This window comes from Macaca nemestrina, chromosome 9 (genome assembly GCF_043159975.1).
Source record: "Macaca nemestrina isolate mMacNem1 chromosome 9, mMacNem.hap1, whole genome shotgun sequence".
NCBI lineage: Eukaryota > Metazoa > Chordata > Mammalia > Primates > Cercopithecidae > Macaca > Macaca nemestrina.
Window position 1 is genome coordinate 22840148 of NC_092133.1, and position 21201 is coordinate 22861348.

The window sequence follows — 21201 nt, forward strand, 5'->3', positions numbered from 1 at the left end:
GGTAGGTTTTTTTTTTTTTGCAACTGAGTCTCACTCTGTGGGCCCAGGCTGGAGTGCAGTGCAACCTCTGCCTTCTGGGTTCAAGCGATTCTCCTGCCTCAGCTTCCTGAGTATCTGAGATTACAGGTACCTGCCACCATACCTGGCTAATTTTTGTATTTTTAGTTTAGGTTTCACCATGTTGGTCAGGCTAGTCTTGAACTCCTGACCTCAAGTGATCCACCCACCTCGGCCTTCCAAAGTGCTGGGATTACAGGCGTGAGCCACCCCGGCCTGGACTCAGGCAGTTCTTTATAGCAGTGTGAGAATGGACTAATATACATCCGTACTCACCACCTTCCTTCCCCACCTCCTATATTATTTTGAAGCAAATGTCAGACATTGTTATCTTTACATCCATTCTGCGATGACAATGATCCCGCTCAACAGTCCCACAAGGGACCATCTACAGTGCTCAGAGTTAACACATCTTGCTGCTTTTAAGACAAGGTTGAGATTCCAAGCCCCATGCAGTTCCAGAAAAGTGCTGGCATATTAAGAGGGAGGCACCACCACTTGGAACCTCAACCCAGGAAGAGTAGCCCCAGCTGTGCCCGCACCTGGCTGGGTCACCCTGGGTCAAGGCTTATTGCCTATGGGAAACTCACTTTCTCTACCTGTAAAGATGGGTTAATGAGGCCCATCTGGCATCCACCAAAAGCCTCAGGGCATGGCAGGCTACACCTGTAAAAGTCACAGAGTGCTTGGCCAACATGAAGGGAGCTGCTGGAGAGTTTCATGCCCTCTGACAACTCCACAGCTGTTTCACACACTTCAAGAGTCCTAGGAAGACACTGAAACCTTCTAGATGAGCCCAGAACTCATCTAAGCCAGATCCTGTCAAGGCAGCCCCGACTGTTTCAACATTACCAGGCTTTCTAGGCTTGATATCGTCATTCGCCTGACTCCTACCTGGAAGCCCTGTCTCTCTTTAGCTAATTCTCCCTTTCTTCAAGGCCTCGTTTAGGAATCTCTTCCCTTTTTCACACCCCTCAGTCATACTGCCTTTTGCCATGGAACTTCTGGTAGCCCCTGTACTTATGCATTCATGTTTAAATCTTGTGTAATTTTGCATGAGAATAATTTGTCTCTCAGTTGGAGAGTGAACTCTTCCCTAAGTGAGAACCATGCCTTGTATGCTTTGTAACTATCAGTACATAGAGAAGACTCTCAATCATCTTCCCAACTGAGAGCACCATGGACCATTCACAAGACTGCTTCCCAGGGCCAGAAGCCCTCTCTGTAGTGAGGAGGCTGGCAAGACCAGTGGCTCTGAAACCAGGCCCTCTGCCCTCAAAAGCACCTTGGAGTCTCATTCCCACCCCAAGCCTACTAAAGAGAATCTCTGGGCAAGAGGACTCCTCCGACAAAAAATCCCCTGATGACTCTCTGATGACGTGACTGGGAGACACTGGTTTACATTATTCCAAGTTCACTTCTGCATCAAAGAGATTATGATTCCATACTTATTGACGAAGTTTCTATAGAACAACCCAGAAAATATTCCAATCGTCTTGTCCAGGTCTGTAGGAAGAAGGCTACTCACTTTTTATTGTTCCTTCAGATTTTCTCTTTCTTATTCATTTTGCATATTTATTAAACATCTATCAAGTGAAAGGTTCTGCCTCAAATAAGCTGAGGAACAGAACCTTTGCCACAGGAAGTATATGGGGAGATAAGATATGTGCATGAGGAAATATTCAAGAGAGGAAATGAAAAATACCTTAAACTCTCTCCTTTCTCTCCCTATACTTTGCCTGGTGAGCAAAAGATACAGTTAGAGGAGAAAGAGCAATCAGAATTTCTCTCCACCTCTGCAAACCCTGGTGGGACCTCACATGCAGCCCCTTTGGCCCAGAAATACACACGGATACAGTGTTTGCCCTGTACCTTCCCAGTAGCCACTGTCCTTCCTCCTGATAGCAGCTGTTCCTCCCTCATCTTGCTCCAGAGCTCTGGGTGGGTCTCTGCCCCAGCTCTGAGGATGTAGCAGATGACACAGGTCCAGCCAATCACAGAATGACCTAGTCCTGGCCTGAGATCAATTTAGGGATGTGCCCCTGTGCTAAGCTAGTCCAGTCAGAGCTACTTTCTCAAAAGTCTCAGGACTTTTGTGGGAGCTTCTAGGAAAAAAACTTTGGCTTTTCTTGTTGAAGGAAATGGAAGGGGGAGTAAGAACTGCTGAGGTCACTGTAGCTATCATGCCACCTAGAGGAGACAGCCTGGGCTGCAACGGCCCACCCCAGGGAGCCCCCAGTAAACAAGGCCAAAAGAGCAGAAGGCAGAGTGGAGAGAAACCAAGTCCTAATGAGGGTCTCTGGGTCCTGAATCCAGCCGTATCTGCAGCCAGAGCTACTCCTGGACTTTTCATTTACATGAAGCCATAAATTCTTTCTTTTTTTTTTTTTTACTTAAGCCAACAGGCTTAATGGAGATGAATTTCTGTTACTTGCAGAGAGAGATTCATATCAACATAGGGACCATAAAGCATGCATTACTATGTAGTTGAAACATACATTAAGTTGTTTTCACATCTATGATTCCATGCGACCTTCACAATGACCTTAAGAGGGAATATGGCAGCTTGGGGAGCAGAAAAGCCCTACTAAAGATCAGAAAACAATGTGTTCTGGGCCCTTTCCATTCAAACTATGCTCCGAGGACCACCAGCAGCAGCATCTCTTGGGACCTTGTTAAAAATACGCAATAACAGCACTACCCTAGACACGCTGAATCAAAGTGCGTTTTAACAACATCACCGAGTGATTTGTAGCACACTGAAGCTCGAGAAGCTCTGTTATAATACTATCTCTGCTGCTTCTTGGCTGGGTGACTATAAGCAAATTACGTGATTTCTCAGGGTTTTTTTCATGCAGACAACAGAGATCATAATAACACACTATAACAATGCAGCTTTAGTGCAAAACCAAAACAGTACTAAGTTTTAATCATAGCTCTTCCAGTAGCTAAATACAATCCTGGGCAACTTACTGAACTTCTATTAGCTTCAGATACCTCATCTGTAAAACTGAGATAATAATAGCTGTCTAACAGGACTGATGTCAGGATTAAATAATGTATGTAAAGTGCTTGGTACATTACTTGCTCCAGAGTACCAGGACTCAATTAAAGGTATATATTATTGTTATTGTTTTACTCTTATAATTACTGCTATTATCCACCCTACACACCTCACAGGGTATGGTGAATTATGAGACTCAAAAGATAATATATGAAAAAAATGCTTAAAGCCAAATTACTCAAAGTATAGTCCTTTCCTGATCTGTAAACTGAGGTTCACAGAGGTTAAGCAACTCTTCTAAACTCACCAAAGCAGGAAGTGGTAGAGCCCAGGCTGACATCACCATCTTCCAATCTGGGATAGGTCACATGGTTGTCAGTGGTTCTTTGTTTATTTGCTTTTACTCCCACCAGACTGAGCTCCTCGCCCGCTTGCTACTTCTACCTCCATGGCACCTGGCCCAGTTCCACCCACGGTGAGCACTCAGTGCACATTTGCTGAAAGCAAAACTTGACCATCTGACCTCTTTAACCCGTGTTTTTTGCACCACCCCAAACTATCTCCCTCAGGAAGGTATTACTATGCTTTGGTACTTTAATTTAAGAAGCCGATTACTGCCGTTAATCTTAATCAGAAACTTATGACAACCTCTCATTTGGAGACCAAAGTTCCACGGGGAACTTAGTGTAGAAATTCAATTCTAGCCCCGAGGGGGAGAATCCAGGAGAACAGGAACTTTGGCTGGATACAGAATGGGGTGGGATCCTTACTTGTTTGAAAGAAGCAATATACTTTCATTGGGGGGGGGGAGGGGGCGGAAAAGCCAAGTTCTGCCGGAAGGAGAACTGTTAGCGAAGGAACTTCAGAGGCAATGATGCAAGCAAAGCAGATTCAGGACTCGGAAGCTGGTTGACACAGTACCCATCTACATATGGAGACTTGTCAGAATGCCAGTCCTAGCCACTGAGCCTTTGTCTTCTGACTTCAACCTTGAAGGTGGATTAAGGCCTGTGGGTCTTGGACAAAATGGATCCTAAGTCAATGTGGAATGAGCTAAAGTGAACAGGAAAATCCCTATTAAATGGAACAGTAGAAAGCACAAAATAAGAGGGTAGATTTAAACACAAATATAGCAATAATTACAAGAAATCCAAATAGACTTGGTGCTCCAGTTAAGAGAACTCCTGCAAACCAATAAGAAGACACAATGCAAAAGAAAAGCATGGGCAGATGACTTGAAAAGAAACATCCCATCAAAGAAGATCCAGACGGAACAGCCAACAAACAATGAAAAAGTGCTCAACTTCCATGCACAATTAGGAGGATAAAATACAAAACTGTGATAAACCAGCCAGGTGCAGTGGCTCACACCTGTAATCCCAGCACTTTGGGAGGCCGAGGTGGGTGGATCATGAGGTCAGGACATTGAGACCATCCTGGCCAACATGGTGAAACCCTGTCTCTATTAAAATACAAAAAAAAAAAAAAAAAAAAAAAAGCCAGGTGTGGTGGTGTATGCTTGTAGTCCCAGCTACTCGGAGGTGAGGCAGGAGAATCGCTTGAACCTGGGAGGTGGAGATTGCAGTGAGCGGAGATCGCACCACTGCACTCCAGTCTGGTAACAGAGCAAGATTCCGTCTCAAAAACAAAACAAAACAAAACTCTGATAAACCATGATACTCTCCAAGATAGGCAAAAATTTAAGAGTTGGACAAGACAATGTGTTAGCAAGAATGTAGATCACTGAAAACTCTTTTTTTTTCTTTTTGAGAGAGAATTTCACTCTTGTTGCCCAAGCTGGAGTGCAGTGGCACAATCTCAGCTCGCTGCAACCTCCACCTCCCAGGTTCAAGCAATTCTCCTGCCTCAGCCTCCTGAGTAGCTGGGATTACAGGCGCCTGCCACCATGCCTGGCTAATTTTTGTATTTTTAGTAGAGATGGGGTTTCACCATGTTGGCCAGGCTGGTCTCGAACTCCTGACCTCATGATCTGCCCACCTCAGCCTCCCAAAGTGCTGGGAATACTGGCATAAGCCACCACGCCCAGCCGAAAACTCTAATACACTACTAGGAGGAGTATAAATGTGAGACAACTAATTTTGGAAAGAGCTTGCTGTCATCTAGGAAAGTTGAGGTAAGCATGCCTTATGATGCAGCTATCTCAATCCTAGTTATGTATGTACCTCTAGTTGTCTGCTCAAGTGCATATATACCAGGATGACATGTTTGAGAAGGTTCAGATTAGCCTTGTCCCTAAAACAACTCAAATGTCCATCAACAGTAGAATGGACAAATTGTATAGCCATATAATGGAAATGTATATAACAATGAAAATAAATAGACACACCCAACAACATGGATGGCATCATGTTGAATGAAAGAAGCAAGATCTGTAAGAACACAGCATGATTCCATTTATGTAAAGTTCAAAAACAGGCAAAACTAAACCATGATATTTAGGGAGGCATATACAGGTGGTAGGACTACAAGAAAAAGCACAGATATGATTATCGTTGAAGTCAGGAGAGTAGACAGGGAGGGGCTGAACATGAGGAGGGACTCACAGGAGCTTCTGGGTGTGTCTATATGCTACTTCTTGACTTTGGTGGTGGTTTTATGGGGTTTATGAGATCTCACCCATTATTACTTTTTAAACCGCACAATGTATAATCAGCCATTTTTCTGTGTGTTCTGTTATACTTCACAATAAAACAAAAAAGAAGGGAAAGAAAAGAAAGAAATGTAGATCAGCTAAAACAAAAGCAAACCCTGGTTTGGAACTATTTGAATGCATTCCCGAGTTCTGACAGTGGCCAATTCAGCCAAGGACTGCTTAGAAGGGCTTCTATGAGGCTTAAGACGTAAATATGAAGGAGAGAGAAGAGAGCAAGAGATCAAGGGGGTGACAGAGGAAGAAAAAGTTACTGAAGGTCTGTATAGGTAGAGAAGGTTGTATTCAAGCGTTTATGCCTGGAACTCCCAGAACCTTTCCCTTCTGACTTAGTTCCCCTGTAAACATCTTCTTCTGGAAAACTTTCCTTGGCTCCCAGGTAGACTTAAATGCCTCTTTGCACTTTGTATTTACCTCAAAAGCACTGTTCTTGCCATGCTGCAATGGTTTGCCTCAAGATCCTCAAAGGCAGTGTGTCATTTCTGAATCTTTTCCTATCCTCTCCTTTCCACCAGCATTTAGGTCAGTGCCTAACAAGGAGGAGAAACTCATCTGGTGCTTGTTGAATGACTGAATGAACAAGATAATGCTTTACCTTGAGCTGCAATTCCTTGTATCTCTTGGACATCCGAATGAGCAACTTCTCACCATTGATCACAGCAGATTTTTCTTGATAATACTGGACCATGGCCTGTGCGGCTTCTGTGTAAGCCATCTCTAAAAAGGCCTAAGAAAGAAAGGAAGGACACTCACTGGACTTGACTTTAATGGTCTTAAACAAGATTCAGTACAAGGCATGACTCCATGTCTATGAAGTTCAAAAACAGACAAAACTAATCAATGGTGACAGGAGTTAGCATTGAGCTTCTCTCTCAGGTGGGGATGGGGAACCGATGGAGAAGAAGCATGAAGAAACCTGACATTCTGGAAATGCTCTATATCTTGACCTGGGTGTTAACTATATGGGTGTACACATGTAACTAATGGAATTGTGCATGTAGGATGAGTGCACATCACACACTGTAGAGTATGTGTTTTATACCTCACTTCAAAGGAAAAAAAAGTCAGTATAAAGAAGAGATCTCTTTGATCCCATCTGTTCAAAGAGACCTTTTTATAAACATCACCAAAAGAGCTCATTATAAGACGGCCCTTTCCTGATCCCCAGGGTTACCAGACATTGTTCTTAATTATGTGTGTCTGTCCCGGGCTACATCATGCCATAGAATCCCTCTGAGATGGGAGAGTTCACTAACCCACATTTCCCTGGAGGGGCAGTTGCATATGTGGCCTTGAGCTGATCCCTATAAAACGTGCTATTTGGTGGTGATGGTGACAGCAAGAGACACAAGCTTTGGTTACTTGAGCTCTTACTTTCCTTATAAAGACAGAAACATATTCAAAATTCAGGAACTCACAAACCCCTGGGCTTGAAGGAAGGCCATGTTGTCGTGAGTTACAGAAAAAGGAAAATTCCCCAATTATGTTTCCACAGCATCTTTCTTCTTTATTTAACTGCTCTGATAAAACACAGAGAAATGGGCTTTTCCACTCAATCTGTGTCTACTGAGAGTTCCAAAGAGACTGTCTTGACTGTGCATCAGTTTACCCCAGTAGCTGGTGTGGTGAATTTGTTGCTGCTATTGTTTCTTGGATTTGTTTGGTTTGTACTACACTGACAATATACTGATCCTGATTTCTCAGTGCTACAGGGGAAAAGGGGTCAGTGACAGGGAAGCCCTCACTGTGAGCCCCTAACTCTCTCGTTTCCTTAAACTAAATGGTCTAAATAAGCTCATTCCCTTCCTTCTCTCATATTTATTTCTGAATTTCAGATGCACGGCTTTTCTCCATGCTGTCATAGTCTATGACATTAGTGTGGGCGACTTAAGAAGTCAAGATTCTTTAGGGTTTTATTTCACATTCTGCCACCCAGCTTTCTAAGTGCCTCTTTCTTGATAAACATTTTAGCACCTCTAGCTCTCACTTGTCAAATGGGAATAATACTAATATAGGGACTCTCACTACATCAATGTTACAAGCTGAATTCTGTGCATTTACCCAAAATAGAATTTCTGAGAAGTAGGAACAGAGACAAGTGAGTAGTCTCACGCCAGGTTGATGGAGAGAGATAGCTGATGACCTGATATGGCTATGAGTCTCCAAAGTTCAGCCTTCTTTAAGAAAAGAATTTTTCCTATTCCTGTTCCTCTGATTAATAAAGTAAAAATATTCATTAAAAGATAAAATATTCTGATTTTTGACTGTTGGGAGCATAAACTCCCCACCTGACTTTAGAAATGAAGACAAAGGTACTCCATCCCAAAGGGCTCAGTCAACTCCTACAGGTTAAGGATTCTTAGTTCCTTAGATTTACTAAGCATCCATCCATTCTTACACTCCTACTCTCCTGCTGACATCAAGGACCAGGAAAAATACCTAGTCCCAGGTTCTTGGCTGGCTCCAAATCCAGGTCATAAGATAGGATAGGCTTAGAAGATAAGACTATAGCATTAGCTCAGGGGGTTGACAACACAGTGAAGAGATTAAAATCCATAGATTTTTATTTTGGGTGTGCCAATTACCCTTTCTATGTGAATGAGCACCTCATTCCAAAGCACCTCCTCTCACCTCTAGGCAATTCACAAAGGCCTGTATCCATCACTAGAAGGATAGAGTGAAACTAGGGGAAACAAAAAAACATCACCAGCAAAAACGTCTATGCCATGCCAACAGAAGGCCAGCTATGCAACAGCTTTTTATGTTAAGAATGACTTCTTTCAAAAATTATATCGTTCCATTTCACTAATGTGTGGTATTACACTGGAGTGAAAATACCCAGACCTACCTGATTAGTCGACTTCATGAGGATGTAATTAGTGACCTTTCCGAAGGGCAGCCCCAGGTTAATGACGTCATTCTCAGTGCAGCTTCCTTCAGGGAGATTGCAGATGTGCACCACGCGGCCAGCCCCTTTCCGCTGTGCAAACTAATAGCAACAAGGATCAGTCGCGGTCTTCAGAAGACGGTTCCCTTTTCCCCTCTCTTCCAGACATTCCTAATGGCTATCTTTCCCCCAAACAATGATTGTAAAACTATAATTTACAAAATTAGTGCAGAAAAAATCCATTCACAGACACACATAAAATATCAATTGTATTCTATCTCTTTACAAAAGGATTCATAATATATATATATATTTTTGAGATGGGGACTCACTCCCATCGCCCAGGCTAGAGGGCAGTGGTGCAAACACGGCTTACTGCAGCCTTGACTTCTGGACTCAGGTGATTCTCCCATCTCAGCCTCCCAAGTAGCTGGGACCACAGGCGTCCACCACCATGTCACAGTAATGTTTTTGTTTTGTTTTGTTTTGTTTTGTTTTGTTTTGTTTTGTTTGAGACAGAGTCTCGCTCTGTCGCCCAGGCTAGAGTAAAGTGGCGCAATCTCAGCTCACTGCAAGCTCCGCCTCCTGGGTTCACGCCATTCTCCTGCCTCAGCCTCCCCAGTAGCTGGGACTACAGGCGCCCATGACCCGGCTAATTTTTTTGTATTTTTAGTAGAGACGGGGTTTCACCGTGTTAGCCAGGATGATCTTGATCTCTTGACCTCGTGATCTGCCTGCCTCGGCCTCCCATAGTGCTGGAATTACAGGCGTGAGCCCCGCGCCTGGCAATAATGTTTTTTATAAGCAGTAACAACCAGGGCTGTGGAGGATATGAGGAAATGAGCATATCCGTATGTTGCTAGTGGGAGGTTGAGTATCGATAAACTTTTGAGAATACACTTTAGCAATATTAAATAAAACAAAGTATACAGAGCCCATGATCCTGCCATTCCCCTCTTAGAAATGTACCCTATAGAAATAATAGCACCCCAATATGTGATGGCTTATGTGCAAGAACATTTATTACAGTAATTTATTAGGTGGCAAAAAATTTTGGGAACAGCCTGAATGTCCAACAATAGGGAAATGTTTGAGTAAATGATGGTTTAATCATACAATGGAAAACTACAAACCCATGACAAGAAGGAGGTAAATGTGCTGACATAGAATAATTTTTTTAAGAAGTCAGAATCTTCCTGGACCACTCGGACTAGAATGCAGTGGCACAAACATAGCTTACTGCAGCCTTGAACTCCTAGGCTCAAGCCATCCTCCCGACTCGCCCTCCCGAACAGCTGGGACTACTGATGGCTTGAGCCATCACACCCAGCTAATTTTTTTATTTTTATTTTTTGTATAAACAGGGTCTTGCTGTATTGCTCAGGCTAGTCTCGAAATCCTGACCTCAAGTGATTCTCTCACCTTGGTGATATGGAATACTTTTTAAGACAGATTGTTAAGTTAAAAGCAGGCTACCAAGGGGTATGTGTACCATGATGCCATTTTTGGAAAACAAAACAAAAATATATGAAAAAAGATGAAGCAAGTGTTGTAAAATTTTGATAATTACTGGAATTGGGTGATGGGTATACAAGGATTAATTATACTGGTCTCTACTGTTCTGTATATTTAAAATTTTTTGCAATAAAAAATGCTTAAAGAATGTCAGCACAAACAGACAAAGATGTGGAGCATACATATCAACCTGTCAGTGCTGGTTATCTTCAGAGGAAGGCAGTAAGATGAGACATGCTGAACCTTCTTCATATATACCTCATATTGCTTGACTTACAATTCCAATAAAGAAAAAAGAACACAGAAAAGTTTATGAGAATGTAATATATATGCATTGACATTCACAGCAACAACCTGTGGTTTAGGGCAGTGGTTTTCAAAATATTTTCAGCTTGGAATCCTTTCTTCAGATAAAACTGATTTATACCAATGTATTCAACAAATAAAAGAGCTATTCGGGTCAAACTTTGGGGTCTGGCACCCTGGCGCCACCCCCACCTGGCAGTCTCAAAGGCACCTTTAAGGAATACAGTTTGGAAGCCACCATTTGGCCCTAATCAAAGCTCCTTGAGGGAGGAAGTGTGTCTGTCTGTTTTGTGCAAACCTTAATCAGCCTAGAGTCTCTGGGAGGGTCAAGAATTAGTAACCATAAGCCAACCCAATGTGGAAGAGAAGGATATAATTTTCCAAACCTGAAACACATTCTAATAGCATAGTCTCCATTTGCATAATCACAATTTTCTATGTTAAACTGAACTTCAACATCTAATTACATTTGATGTGGGTCCGACTCTGCTAAGGTAATATAGGGGGAAAGTCTAAGATATCATCCCTAACAAGGGCTAATACTTGGGTAATTCTACCATGAAAAGCCCTCGTTTGTCTCATTTGAGCTGAAAACAATTACAGTCCATAAGAATTTCCTTTTATGGTTCAGCCCTGAATTGTAGAAGCCCAAGTGCCTCTTTCCGACCTCCCACTCTGCAATGTCCAGAGGTCAAGCACTTTCCCAAAGGGGAGCAAGGATTCAGGCAGCTCCCAGAGCAGCTCCTCATCTCCCTAAAGTGCAAATGCACTCTCCATCAGCTAGGAGACTTTGAGTCTGAGCCTGGCTAGTGAGGACTGAACCCTTCTGCAGAGATGAAAGGAGGAGTGCTATTAAGAAGCAGAATCTTTGCCTCCCATTAGTGTGAGTGTTCACATAAAGATGCAGACACAGCTGAGCTTTCAAGCAGGGCAGAGTAGCTGGTCCTCTGAGCTTATCACAAGGAGGGCTGAGGCTGGGCGCTCTGCCTGGTCTCCTCTTAGCGAGGCACGTTTCTGCCCCATGTGACTTTGCTGTGCTTGGCCTGTGCTAATGCGTGCTTGGACAACGGAGCAGACACCCAAGGCAGTTCCGGGCCTATCCTGCTCCTGGCCCATCCAGTTGCCTAGTGAACAGGCATGAGGGCCAGTGCCTCTCTCATTGTCTCCTCCAGACTGAAAGGACAACTCGAGAGGCTTTTATTGGAACACAGCACAGCAACCGCGGCTGCTGGGTAGTAGAAAAAACAACCTCGCGGCTGCCGGTCACCAGAGAGAGGTATTCATGCTGTAGATGTCGTTACCAAAGGCACTAAAGTGAATGGGCCGCAATTAAAATTTCCACTCAAATTTTAAAAAGACATCTGAGTTCCTTCTCTTCCAAGATTTTAATCAGAAATAGGAGCCGGATTTTACCAATTCCCTTGTCGTCATTTATTAAGATACGAATGAGATTTTTAGATTCTTCCAGATAATAGTGATTTGGAGCTTTCCAATTATGAGCTACATCAACTGCAAATGGTTATGGGAGTGCCAAGATATTGATCCCTCAGGCTGAAGGCCAAGTTCCTCCAGTAACCATGAATGGCTTCTTCAGTTAAACCATTTACTTCAGCAGATTATTTTCTAAGTGAGCCATGAAATGAAAATCTTGAGAATCTCTGGGTTAATAGTTTGCTTTTGTGTGGTGTCTGGCTTCAGGGCATGTGGTAAATCCTATCCAGTTAGAAAGATAAATTAATTTTTATGTGTTCTATTCTTTTGTCAATATTTTATTTAGGATGCTTCATCAAGTTCTTTTCTGCCATTGATCTGAAATATCTTTTGGTTGTTGTTAAAGTCCATCTAGGTTCAAAACCATCTATGATTCATACGAGATGTAGAATAGTAAGTATTATCACTCTATCTACTCTCATTACACTTCACATAAACATTGCTATATGCCACAGGGCATATTTGCCCTATGCCCTGTGGGAGATCTGAATGATGAGGGAAAAAGGGAGGGAGGTAGGGAGGAAAGTGAGAAGGGAAACAGGGGGAGTGAGGTCCCTGAGTGGTACATCAAAAGTATAGTTTGTACATCAGAGGCACTGGCAATCCTGAGTGCCCTTGAGCAAGCATCACCATGCTGTGCAGTAATTCTCAACCTGGGCTCTCTTATAAGCCCTTAAAGGTCTTCGAAGGTAATAATACTACAGGAAGCAGGGGGCTAAACATTATTTTTGACATTGAAAAATGTGAGTTGAGGTCATACTTTGAGTTTCTTTATCGATATGGTAATCTGGTGTTAAATTCAATTAGGCCTGAGGATGCCTCCATACTTTGAGTTCTTATGTAAGGAACTGCAGTTTAGCACATCAACTAGGTGAAAGCCTGAAGTAGTGTACTTTTGTAACAAATAGCTGAGTCTCAGCCAATCACAGCAGCCAAACTTCAGTTAATCACAGGCAGCCGACTGATCAGACCATGTTCAAATTAGGCAAATACGGAGCTGTAACCAATCAAGCTGTTTCTGTACCTCGCTTCAGTTTTCTGCCCATAAATGCTGCCTGCCCACGTGGTGCAGAGGAGCTCTCTGAACCTCTTCTGGTTCTGAGGGCTGCCCAATTAAATTAAACTCTGTTAAATGTAATTCATTTAAAATTTGTCTTTTAACACTGGTTAGCTCTTAGGCTAATCAGAAAGTCTAATTGGTGTGTCTCTGTCTTTGATTAATAAAAATGGGTCACTAGTTAGTTACTTATTAATACAAGTACTTTGGCAGACAAAATCTTTCCAAATCTGAAAATGTGGGACAGTGGCTGCTGGGGGTGGAAGTAAATAATGAAAGGGGACTTGAGCTATAAAAAGCTTGGAACTTTCCAGTGGAAAGAACATCCTGCTAGAAAACAGAGGATCTGGGTTCAATCCCCAGCTCAGCCACTGATTAGGTGCATGACAGAGACAAACTAGTTTCCTTTTCTGAGCCTTAGTTTCCCCATGTCTGGAATGAGGGAGGTGACCTGTAGGTCTAAAGTCCTTTCCAGATGTAAAAAATATATATGCTTATGTGGCTCTAAGTTCTAAAATTCTACTCCTCCCAGACGCCTTGGCAAGCTAAACCCCAAGAACCAGGATAATGATAGCTTTCTCCAAATGTGCTCAGCATAAACAGGAAACCCATGTCTTTCCCACTCCCTGTCCCAATGAATGTAATGTTTGTCCTCTCTCTCCATGTAATCGGCTGTTTAACCATGCATCCATTTCCAAGCATGTTCATCTTTCAGACATGTTTGTCTGCGTTAGTAGTGGTCTCATCTTTATAGGACTGAAGATAAGCTCCAAGCAGTGAGCACCTTGTTTATGAACCCTGCAGCTCCCTGAATAATTGTGCTGCCACAGTGGCTAGAAAGAGTTGAGATGATACACAAATGAACTACAGACACCTGGGCCTGGGGCCTCTCTGAGAACAGACTCACGTCAAGTGTGAGTTTTATAGTCACCAAGTACCAGAGTCAGGGAAGTGGGAGAATCAGACAGACCTGAGTCTGTACTGAATTTCTCCATGCCCGAGTTGGCTTGTCTGTAAAACAGGGGTGATAAAAACAGATTCCACAGGACTGCTGGGAAGATGAAATGCCACCGTGAATGTATGGTGCTTTGCTGCAATACCTGGCATTATGTAGGCTCCTATAAATAATGTTTATCTCCTTCCTCCCCTCAACAGTTAAAGGATATGTCACAATGATTCTGGATTGGGAAAAATATTGGTGTGATTATGTAAGACAAGGTCTGTATTCTTAGGAAATTCAAGCTTAAAAAGAAGCGAAGAGATACAATGTCACCAACCTACTCTAAAAATAATGATTTAGGGGAAAATGCATAGCTGATCAGAGGATGGATAGATAGATAGATGGATGGATAGATAGATGGATGGATAGATAGAGGAAGATACAGAGAAAATGACAAAGCAAATGGGGCAAAATATAAAGGAGGAGTGAAGTTAATCTGGACAAAAGTTATATGGGAGTTCCTTATACCTTTTTTGTAACTTTTCTGTAAGTTTGAAATATATTAAAAGTTATCAAAAATAAATTTTAAAAGACATACTGTAGGGAGAAGGGCAGGTCAAGGTGTTGCTGGGCTCTGTCTGCTGAGAGCCCAGGAGCCACACATAAGACAGGTGCATTGAAAACTTTCTAGCAGAGGTCACATCTCTAAGACAGCTAAGTTGCAGGGGAGTGACCAAAGCCCTAATTACCAAGCTAAAGGGACAATCATCCTTTTGCAGCCTCAGGGAGGCTTTAGCTTGCCTGCAAGCCAGCACTGACCTTGAGTACCCCCACATGGGATCAGGGGCCTGGGCTGTGCATTTTCACAAGCTGGGGCTGCACTTTTAAAACCAGATGGTGCTCCTGATGGTTCATATGGCTGGGCCCCAGACCTCTCAACTGACCCTCAACTCTTTTATAGCTGGGGAGAAATGCAAAAGAAGCAAACAGACTTGTATATGAAGATTCTGAGACCTTTCATTTCCCCTTGGTGCAGGTAGAAACAGGCTTCACAGATGAGTTCAAATAAGAGGCCCAACTTCAAATAACTTAGAGTTGCAATAAAAATATGGCTTACGGCAACAGGCCTGCAGGGTGAGAGGTCTCTCAGACTGCTTCCTAGAGCTGCGAAGTGTAGATTCCATCTTCAGTAAACGACTTCTGTGCTCCAGCCTGATCTCTCTTAGATGTGACCTAATTTTATCTGGCACAGAGTCTGTGGGCCTTTGCTGGTTTTGTTCTAAACATGCCTAAGAACAGACATGGCAAATATTTATCTCTCATGATGTTGATTTATTACCTGTTATGCAGAGAGCAAGATGTTGATTTTGAACCTATTATGCAGATAGCAAATGGCTGTGAATTCCATAGCTATGGATCTTGGCTTAACTTGGAGGGTAGACATTGCCTTTACTAATACTTTCAAATATTTTATAGAGCATATTAGCTTTGACTTAGAGTGAATTAACTTTTACTGGTAAATCCACAGGATTGCCTATGGATCTTGGACGATTCACCTGTTTAGCAACTTTAACATCCCTGGAAACTGTAGAGTCACAAAACGTTAAAATCGGGAGGTCATCTGGTCCACGCTGTATATGAGGACACTGAAACCTGAGAGAAGTTAAGGATCTTAATCTGTGGTCAATTAAACGGTGGCAGATTTGTGATTAAAACTCAGATGTCACTGGAAAAACCTATCAATTGCAGACTTGACAAATTAAGGTAAATACAAAAGTGAAGTTAAAAAATAAAATAGGAACTATTTATGTTCTGATGTGGAAAGATGTCTAGAAATCAATTTAAATATGTATTGAAAGCTTATGTTAAGTGAAAAAAAAACAGATTATATGACATTATCTGATTTGTGCCCAAAAAATTACTTTTACTAATGAAACATGTACACATACACTAGCTAGAGAGATATATAGTTATAATAAAAGCATTTAGCTTCGGTTTTCTCTGCAAAGTTGACTTTTGTATTTCTGTTACTGTTAAAGATTGTTTATACAATGTTCATACTGCTTTTCCAACAAGAAAAAGTAAGATTTGTAAAAAGAACAAATTCCGAAGCAAAACCTACCCAGGGCTCCTGTCTCCTCATCTTTGTTCTCTTTGAAAAAGCACAAGGTGGCCCCTGCTGGAGGGACAGGAGCAATGACAGAGCTGGAATGGTGGCTGAGGGGGCTGGTAGCATACGCCACATCAATTACTAGTCCTCATGCTCAAAGAAGTCAGGAGACCAGAGTGCTCTGAGCCATGTGTTCAGAGGGCCAGGGCAGACAGATGCATGTTCTAGAAACAGAAAGTAATCTGGGGTGCAGCCTGTGACTTACACCTCTGGCCTTCCACAGACATTTCTACTTTCCTGAGCCTCCATTTCCTTATTTATACAAGTTCCCCAATGTGCAGGGTCTTGGCGAGAAAGAAATAATAAAAACACGGTGTACCATCCCAGGTCAGGGTGGCCCATGTGTGACAGTGGCACTAAATAAACTCCAAAGTGGCTGTGAAAACCGCAGGGTGGCTTTACAGGGACGGTCACAGAGAAAGTGCACCTCGGGCAGGCACAAGAAAACTATTAACAGGCTGAGAAGGCCCCGAGGCCCCTTCCAGAAACCTGATTACTGTTTATGTCAATTCAGGCAGCCAAGGGGAAAGTGCCTGGCCTCAAATGGCAGAAGCTTAAGTGAAAGTGAACACCCATCTCTGGGGACCCTGGGGTGGGATGGGAGGGGCGGGGGACAGACACAAATCACCCCACCACTAGCAAACACAGCATACAACTGTCAGTGCAGTGTCCCATCTCTGTCAAAACTAAACACGCCAGCCTGGGCAACATGGCAACACCCTGTCTCTTCAAAAATTAGCTGAGCCTGGTGGCGCATGCCTGTAGTTCCAGTTACTTGGAGGCTAAAGTAGGAGGATCACTCGAGGCCAGGAGGTGGAGGTTGCAGTAAGCCGTGATCACGCCACTGCACTCCAGCCTGGGTGACACGGCGAGACCCTATCTCAATAAATAAATACATATATAAATAACAATAAAAAGGAAAAGAAAAGAGAATGAGAAAAAAACCCAAACAAAAATAAACAAACAAACAAGGCAATGAAACACTCAGACTCCAACAGAGGTGGGAGAAGTTTAAATGCAGCCAAGTCTGTCCCCAGAAGGGCTTGGTGGCAGGGGCAGATGGTCTTTGCGGTCCTTTTAGATTTTGTGGCAGTTCGGATATATTCTGAAGGCTCATTTCCAGAGCTCCGTGTCACTTTGATTTTCTCTTGCTTAAAAACAGGGAGCTTTAGAGGCAGTAACTGCTCTTCGCTCCACAGACATTAGCGATCTGATCAGATAGTGGCGGGGTCCTGGCTGTTCCTGGTTTCACTCAACAAAATGTGTTTCTGAAAAGATGTATGTAAATGGAATCAGACATAAAAAGTGCTGGCACAGGACCAGACCTCACTTGTGGAGGAAAATGGGATCTCTATGGGGGCTGAAAGGGAGATAACCGGGGAATTTCATTCCCCTCATTATTTCTTTTCTGTTTGCATTTTCACAATAAGCATAAGTTTTGTAAGCAGAAAAACAATAGAAATGTATATGCAAAAACAACTCACTGGGCACTCATTGGAACCTGGAAAAATATCCTTTGGCAACAGAGTAATCACCCCTTATCTTTGAGGTAATATCTTTGGAGGTTGGTGTTTGTAGGCAGAAAGAAAATCAATAGTTTCTCTGAGAGACTCTCCTGCTACTTAAAGGAGCCTTGCAAAGTATTTTTCAAGAGTGGATTAATCATTTATCCATTTCTGAGCTTGTCTTCAAATGTCAATGTTCTTGCATTTCAGGTTTTCCTCAAGACAGATACACCTGCATTCAATTCTATTTGCTGGCAATGGCAAACCGGGGGACCAGCATCTGACAGAAGGATGTGAATGAACATCAAGCCACTGACAATGTAGGGATTGGCTGGGGCAGGCTTTGTCCTTGTCCCTCAGGTAGCCTTGGGGAGGCTCACGTGACCAGCAAGATGTCACAAAAGTTATAATGATAAAACCAGACAAATGCTGATTCTCCCCTTCCACAGGGTCTGTAGAAAAAGCCTCCAAACATCTGAGTTCATCTTGGCAGATGCTGTCAGAGTGCAGAAGAATGTGGATACCAGGTGTGGCTGGCCTCTTCAGGTTGATCCTTGAGTGGCCAAGGCCAGAGAAGTCCCTGTCACCTCCAACGCAGCCTCGGAACCTCCCAAGCGGCTTGTGGGGCGGGGGGAGGAGGAGGTGAGAGGGGCTTACTAAAGAGAAGGATCACAGCAAGGAAGAGACCCCTCAGATCCTTGCAGAGAGGCTGCAGGGCTTAGTGGTTTCAAATAAGACTTCCAGAGCTAGGCTGCCTAGGTTTAAATCCCACCACCTCCAATTACCAGCTATGTGGCCTTAGATAAGGTACTCAGCTTCTCTAGGCCTCAGTTTCCCAACTGTACAATAAGGATAATAATAGTATTCACCTCACAGGGTTGTCTAGAGGATTAAATGAGCTAATACAAAACAAAAATGCTAAGAACATATTGAGCACTACATAAATGTTGGCTATTGTTGTTATTATCATCCTACAATGTCTGGGGCTCTCTGTCCCCTCCTAGCTCCCAAAATGTTAGCTCTCTGTCCCCTCCTAGCTCTAGCAGAGAGCTGTCCCCTAGGTCTCTGTCACCTCCTAGCTCCTAGCAAAATGTTTCTTGTGTTGCTTCTCACCAGGCTCAAGTCAGATAAACTCCCCATCTCTAGGCGTTTGGAGGAAGTTGCACTCAGAGCTCCTAGGAATTAATTAGAATCAACACACAAATCATCAGATTGCTTGTGCTTGCCCACTGGTGCATAATTTAAAAATACATTCATGGGAACCTCAAAACATCTCTAAGGTGGAGCAAGGGTGACCCTGGGTATTACTAGACAGATTTGTATAAGGGGAACACTGATACCAAGACTTGGACAAAATCCTGTGGCCAGCAGACAGAGCCAGCCTTAGACAGGGTGAGTTTCCCCACCACTCTTCACAGCCAAAATCCTGTGGCCAGCAGACAGAGCCAGCCTTAGACAGGGTGGGTTCCCCTCCACTCTTCACAGCCAAAATGGGTTAAAAGCGCTCGTTACTCAACAGCAGCCATGGTTACTTCGTATGTACTTGACAGTTCCCAAATCATTGTCCCTTATATTATCTCATTTGATCCTCACAAGGGCAAGACAATACTGGGTCTATGCCAAGCCTTGCTCCCACTGTCTGGTGCTGGCCACTGAACCAGAAGCCTGGGCTGCAGGGCTGCATGGGATGTTCTGAGATTCGAGGAATAATCAAAACAATAAATTACACAAGCTGGATGAAAATCCAGTTGTTTATCTTCCAAAGGCATTATTGTTCCCACTTAAGGAAACAGAGCCTCGGAGAAGTAACGTGACTTGCCTGGAGACACACAGCAAGTGGCTCCAGAAGTAGGATTTGAACTTAGGTCCCTAGAGCCAAGTCCATAGGAAAGGGTCTCTGGCTCAATGGGCAGCACTGCAGCGTGGGGAAGAGGCCTGGGACAGACTGCAGAATGTCCTGCCTGTGTCTCTTCTCTCCCTATCCACCCCGGTTTACAGAGGGGCTCGGTTGATGCCATCTCTTCCCCGTACCCATATCCCAGGTTGGAGTCAATTTACAAGCCCTGGCCCCTGCCCACCTGACACCCAATCCAGCCTCCCCCATCGTGGTCACAGTCCCTCCCCTTCAGTGCCTGGAGTGGGGTCTCAGGGCAGGGTTGTGAGCACAGAAGTTCCTCCATGGCCCACACCTCCATCAGGACAAGAGGTCATGTCACCAGGAATCTGACCTCAGAGGACAGGCGTCACTGAATCTAGCCATTGCAGGCTCCTGGGACTGACCCGAAGCTGCCATTGACCTGGGCGTGGCTCTGAGTGAGCAGAGTGCAAAGAAGGAAACCACAAAATTCTCTTTCACCAAAATGTGGGCTTCTAGACAGGGACTCTCTCAAAGCGCTTCTCCTATTCAACATTACAAATCAATGCACACGAATAAACAGAAGCCTGGGCTCAGGCAGGCCTCACATCTCATCACGAACCACCGCTTTTCCACTTACTCACTCCCCAGAGCCTGAGAGCTGCACTTCATGGCTTACTGGCCTGATGTTTTGCATGCCAACACATAGAAGGGACAGCACGTGGAGACATGCTCTTGTGAGTTTGTGTTCACTCGCAGGACAAGAGAGAAAGGCTGCAGCAACTCACACCACAAAAACACAGGCACAGGCTAAGGCATACAAACAGGTACCCTCCAGAGGGTTCAGACAAACACATTTGTTTTATAGTCAGCTTTCCTCCCACTCCCCTTTCTCCTGCCCAGGGAAGAAGAAGAGAAGTCAGATGGTGGGTAGGGTGGTGGCACAAAACAACTGAAACCCCAGAGAGAAGAGGAGCTGTCACCATTGGTGAAAAAGGAGAGACGAAGCTTAGGAGCTTTGGAGGACTAAAGTGTGTATTGTAGAGACAGCAAAACTAAAAACGAACAAACAAAAACATTTTTTTTTTTTTTTTTTGAGACGGAGTCTCGCTCTGTCTCCCAGGCTGGAGTGCAGTGGCCGGATCTCAGCTCACTGCAAGCTCCGCCTCCCGGGTTCCCGCCATTCTCCTGCCTCAGCCTCCCGAGTAGCTGGGACTACAGGCGCCCGCCACCTCGCCTGGCTAGTTTTTTGTATTTTTTTAGTAGAGACGGGGTTTCACCGTGTTAGCCAGGATGGTCTCGATCTCCCGACCTCGTGATCCGCCCGTCTCGGCCTCCCAAAGTGCTGGGATTACAGGCTTGAGCCACCGCGCCCGGCCACAAACAAAAACATTATACAGCACTAACTGGTTCCTCAAGGGGCCAACAAATGCTCAGCGCATAGTCCTTATTTTCACACGTTTTCTGGTTCGAGCTTCAAAATTACCTTCTCCTAGGAAATAACCCACTTCAATAAAACATCAAATAGTCTTTAAAAAAACATAAAAAGCTCAAACTTATTTTTTTCTAAGCCAGCGCTGAATGCTAGAAAGTCCAGGAATGCCTTCAATTTTAAGGATTTATGTCAGCTTCTTAAGTCATGTGTTTCCATACTAGATGAACTGGATTAAACAGCTCTTAACTTCTGTCTGGGGATGTTTTTCTGAATGACACAAAGCCAGATCAGCACCTCTAGGCCCATAC

The 21201-nt window shown here is 43.8% G+C and overlaps 1 protein-coding gene across 4 annotated transcripts in view; it reads right to left on the reverse strand.

Moving 5' to 3' along the window:
- The window catches only part of LOC105466629 (RNA binding motif protein 20), a 197223-nt gene that overhangs the window by 33343 nt on the left and 142679 nt on the right, over window positions 1-21201 (reverse strand). For all 4 annotated transcript variants that reach the window (XM_011715696.3, XM_011715699.3, XM_011715715.3 and 1 more), the window contains exons 6-7: window positions 8581-8721; window positions 6328-6459 (exon numbers count right to left, since the gene is read on the reverse strand). In XM_011715696.3, coding sequence (XP_011713998.2) covers window positions 6328-6459; window positions 8581-8721 — 273 coding nt within the window. The remainder of the gene's footprint in view (window positions 1-6327; window positions 6460-8580; window positions 8722-21201) is intronic.